We start from the raw sequence: 4,828 nt of genomic DNA on the forward strand, positions 1-4,828 counted from the left end.
TGTTTCAGCTGTTTCATGTGTTTCAGGTGTTTCAGGTGATTCAGCTGTTTCAGCTGTTTCAGGTGTTTCAGCTGTTTCAGCTTTTTCAGGTGTTTCAGCTTTTTCAGGTGTTTCAGCTTTTTCAGGTGTTTCAGCTGTTTTGGCTGTTTCAGCTGTTTCAGGAGTTTCAGGTGTTTCAGGTGTTTCATGTGTTTCAGGAGTTTCAGCTGTTTCATGTGTTTCAGCTGTTTTGGCTGTTTCAGGTGTTTCAGCTGTTTCAGGTGTTTCACCTGTTTCAGCTGTTTCAGGTGTTTCAGCTGTTTCAGCTTTTCCAGGTGTTTCAGCTTTTTCAGCTGTTTCAGGTTTTTCGGCTGTTTCAGCTGTTTCAGCTGTTTCAGCTTTTTCAGGTGTTTCAGCTGTTTCAGGAGTTTCAGATGTTTCAGGTGTTTCAGGTGTTTCAGCTGTTTCATGTGTTTCAGCTGTTTCAGCTGTTTCATGTGTTTCAGCTGTTTCAGGTGTTTCAGCTTTTTCAGGTGTTTCAGCTGTTTCAGGTGTTTCAAGTGTTTCAGCTTTTTCAGGTGTTTCAGCTGTTTCAGGTGTTTTCAGCTGTTTCAGCTGTTTCAGCTGTTTCAGGTGTTTCAGCTTTTTCAGCTGTTTCAGCTGTTTCGGCTGTTTCGGGTGTTTCAGCTGTTTCAGGAGTCAGTGAAACAAAACCTGCTGAAATCAAATCGGGTGGCAATTGGGCTGAATGTGGTAGAAACTCCATGTCTGAGGCTTTGGAGTCTAGCAGTGTCAGAAAAACAGTGAGATTTGTGTGTGAGGATATAAAGAAGTGACAAGACGGTGAAGATATTGTACCAAGAAGGGAAAAAAGAGTTTGGAAGTCTGCAGGAGAGTGAGAGAGACACCATGACTAAACACTAAAGACGCTGTGAAGTTTGGGTGTCACCTCTGCCCGGCTGAAAACTCCATCCACTTAGAATGGTTTAAAATGGCATCTTTGATGACTTGATGATAATGACTCAACACGAATGAGTGCACATGCCATGTTTTACAATTTGCAAAATAAATCACCGAAAAGCCTTTTTACAAAAGACCTTTTGAGTGTTAGTCCCTTTTGTCTTAGTATGCTACCAGTTACTACTTCTCAAAATTGTCTGCAGGTGTTCAGAGAGTAACATCCCGTGTGTGCGTGCATGTGTGTGGCTGTACCTCCAGGATGACATCAGTCCTGGACAGGCAGCGTCCCCTGCAGAAGCTGACCTCCACATTGTCAAGTCGACAGTCTCCCTTGGTGATGTTGCGGACCTGCACATAGCGATGACACTCTTGCACAGGCTCACCTTGTGCAAACGCAGAGAGGAAAAGAGATACACTTAGGACAGAGCAAAGGAGGGGAGAATATAATAAACCAGAAGCACTACTTTATAGACGATATTGTCTTTGCATTTGCATGAAATAACTGCAAAAAATGACAAAAAGGAGGAGACAGAGCAGAAAGCTCATTGCAGAAGGCAGGGTGACATTGCCGTGAAATTTCCTCCACTGGGACAGAGATTAAAGCCCCAGTGTAGGTTAAGTAATGTAATCTCCCACTAATTGGGGGCTGAGGCACTTCCCTTGTAGCCTCCTCTAAACTGAACTGAAGAACATTCAAATCCATTTAAGTGGCCTGGAAGCCATGATATTGGAACGAATGACTTGCTCGGGAATAGATTGTTTTGCAAAAAGCAGCGTTTTAATCGCTCTTTTTGTTTCGCATTATCATACGTGGGAAAGCCTTACTCTGTGGATCCGCTGATAGTTTTAAATGACTAATATTATGGAATCTGATGGTATTTGGGACGCGTTTTTGTGCCATGTGTATGCAGTACCAACCTGGAAACTGCTTTCTACACACGGGGCAGCAGCTGCCTGGTTCTTCCACCTTCACCTCCCCCTGAGAGAATCATGCAAACAGAATCATGCAACATTTATGGACGGCTTATATTTGTCATGTCTAAGAGTGTTTCATTGACAAGTTAGAGCAGGCATTTCATCAAAAGTGTGAGTACACATATGCATGTGCATATCCACAAAAACATTAGCACATTAGCTAACTGAGCATCAACCCCATATGAAAGTGAAGGGTGACTCTTAATTTACATCTTCTGGTATCTTCACATTCATAATGCTTTCATAATAGCTGTCTAATAACCGTTTAAGGTTAAGTTAAGGGCAGGCCCAGCTTAAATGAATTATGTGAGAAACAACTAATTCAAAGTCTGAGTCTGAGGTAATGTAACTCCTGCAAACATGAGAGTAGCTTCACCCAGAGCACATGTAACAGTCCTGAAAGGGTCTGGTGAAGGTTCTCGACCTTCACCCGACCTACCTACCGGTTTGGTGGTGCGTCAGTGATGGTCTGGTGCCGATCTGGGAGGAGACCCCCCAGGACACCATCCCGGAGCATGCATGCAAATATGTGTGGGCCAAACAATCACCCAGTGTGATGCCCTGTTGTTCCTAATAAGTTGTCCACTCCATACCAGTATAGAAACCCAGCATGATTTTTCCCCCCATTGAGATCTGATGTGTTTTCAAAACGTTCATTAATGTTTTTGAGCACGAGCACCAATAACTCATCATTACTATAACTGGGCCCTCAAACCAACATCAGGCTTCAAAACACAGAAACCAGTGGCATGAGTTTGAATGTGTCCGTTCTTTGTATGCAGTCTGTGGTTCTCACACAGCACAAAGTGAAATTCAAACGACAAACAAGTACCAAGAGTTTCATGGCCACTTGAGGCTGGTTCCAAAAGTGAGTTTGTCTTTGTAGACTCGTGTTTAAATGTCTAACATCACAAAAATAAACATATATACCACATGGAACATTTTACAGTTTATCTAGAGATAGTTCTGCCCTACATAAAAACTGTGAAGAGATGAAACTCAAGGTGTAATTACATGAACCCACTGGGAGGGTCTTTTTACCAAACGAGTGATGCAGAGAGAAGGATGAGGAGGCAGAAAATGACATAGAGCCAGGCAGGCAGAATGGAAAAGGGATAGGAATAAGAAAATGACACATGAAGACCAAAAATAGCACATGAAAGAAACTGTGACGTAAGGACACACAGGACACAGAGGGAATAAAGAGAAACCCAGAACAGAGAAAAGCAAGGTGTCCTGTGATGTCCCTGCCTGAGAATAGCTGCTGTTAGCATGCAGAGTCACACACAGACCCATCTATAGCATCACTCTAGTGCGACACACACACACACACACACACACACACACACACACACACACACCTCTTGACTGTTCACCTCAAGGAGTGTTCCTTCCACTCGGCACTGCTGCCAGCCTTCCCTCAGGGCTCCCCCAGGGATGAAGGAGCTTACTCACTTAAAAGGGTGAGAGGTCATGAAGACGACTATTTTAAGTTGTGTGTGTGTGTGTGTGTGCGTGTGTGTGTCACAGGGGATGGAAACAGGTAGGAATGGGTATTCCTGTTTATTTCAGGGAAAATGATCCGAGCATCAAAGCGTGTTGTTTACAGGCTGTTGGGGGAATCGTAGCGCCTTTAATTGGTGTAAACGATCAGCGTTTGAGAGGAAGGCATCCTAACAGCTTTGACATTATAACAAAGCCCTCAATACATTACCTTAAAAAGATCGATGCGCTCCCAGCAGAGCCACGTGCAGATTTCAATTTTAAACAGTGACATGTTTAACTGTAAGCTCGTAAACACCAAAGCACACTGACAGTCACCCACTGTCAGCCTGCCAGCAGAGGGAACGCAGGGCATTAAACGACCTTTCCATATTGTTTTGGATAAGGAGCGCTTTCACTGAGCCATCACGTGGTCAGCAGTTACACAACCGAGCCCCTCCAGAGACAGAGTGCACTACACTAAAGAACTGCTGCACCACAGGTGGAGCACTGGGAGGACCGTGGACTTTGTGGAGCTTGCTGTGCAATCAGCCTCTCTCTTCAGGTTGTGGTTGTCAGCTGAATTTATTTTTACACTGGCCTTTACACAGCGCTGCTGTGCTAAAGATATAATTCAGCGCAGTGTGTCAAGGATGAGACAGCTAACTTTCCTACTGCAGCTCATCTGAACTTCTCCACAGTGGTGAGACAATTTAAAGTGTCTGTTCAGCCCAAATTACACACAGAATATCTTCTCTTATGATAATTTCTTTTACGATCATTATCTTCATGTTTGCAGGTGGTCAGTGAAAAACACACTGGCCTGGACTGGGATGGAGATCTGTCCAGTAGCTCCGCTCTTATTTCAATACTGTTTGATAATATGCTACTACACTGTACATTAACCTTTATTATTAAGTATTTTGGATTTTGAGTTGGCTTTGGACTCTCTGCTCATTCTTTCACATTTATGAAATATTCATAAATGAGTTCTGTATTCTCGGGTGAGGAGTTCAGCCATCCGGGAGGGGCTCAGAGTAGAGCCGCTGCTCCTCCACATCGAAAGGAGCCAGCTGAGGTGAGTTGGGCATCTGACAAGGATGCCTCCTGGGTGAGGTTTTCCAGGCATGTCCTACCGGGAGGAGGCTCCGGGGCAGACCCAGGACACGCTGGAGAGATTATATCTCTCAGCTGGCCTGGGAACGCCTTGGTGTTCCCCAACAAGCGGGAAGAGGTGGCTGGGGAGGGGGAGGTGTGGACTGCTCTGCTTAGGCTGCTGCCCCCACGACCCGGCCCCAGATAAGCAGAAGAAGATGGATGGATGGATGGATGGATGGATGCAGGAATGGATGGATGGATGGATGGATGGATGGATGGATGGATGGATGGATGGATGGATGGATGGATGGATGGATGGATGGATGGATGCATG

The 4,828-nt window shown here is 44.9% G+C and overlaps 1 protein-coding gene across 1 annotated transcript in view; it reads right to left on the bottom strand.

Annotated features, from left to right (window-relative positions):
* The window catches only part of sspo (SCO-spondin), a 58,532-nt gene that overhangs the window by 10,984 nt on the left and 42,720 nt on the right, over nt 1-4,828 (bottom strand). Inside the window, exons 31-32 of the mRNA XM_005747218.1 lie at nt 1,858-1,918; nt 1,192-1,322 (exon numbers count right to left, since the gene is read on the bottom strand). Of these exons, the coding sequence (XP_005747275.1) occupies nt 1,192-1,322; nt 1,858-1,918 (192 nt within the window). The remainder of the gene's footprint in view (nt 1-1,191; nt 1,323-1,857; nt 1,919-4,828) is intronic.

This window comes from Pundamilia nyererei, unplaced genomic scaffold, assembly GCF_000239375.1.
Source record: "Pundamilia nyererei isolate P.nyererei 1_Seehausen unplaced genomic scaffold, PunNye1.0 scaffold00191, whole genome shotgun sequence".
NCBI classification, from domain to species: domain Eukaryota; kingdom Metazoa; phylum Chordata; class Actinopteri; order Cichliformes; family Cichlidae; genus Pundamilia; species Pundamilia nyererei.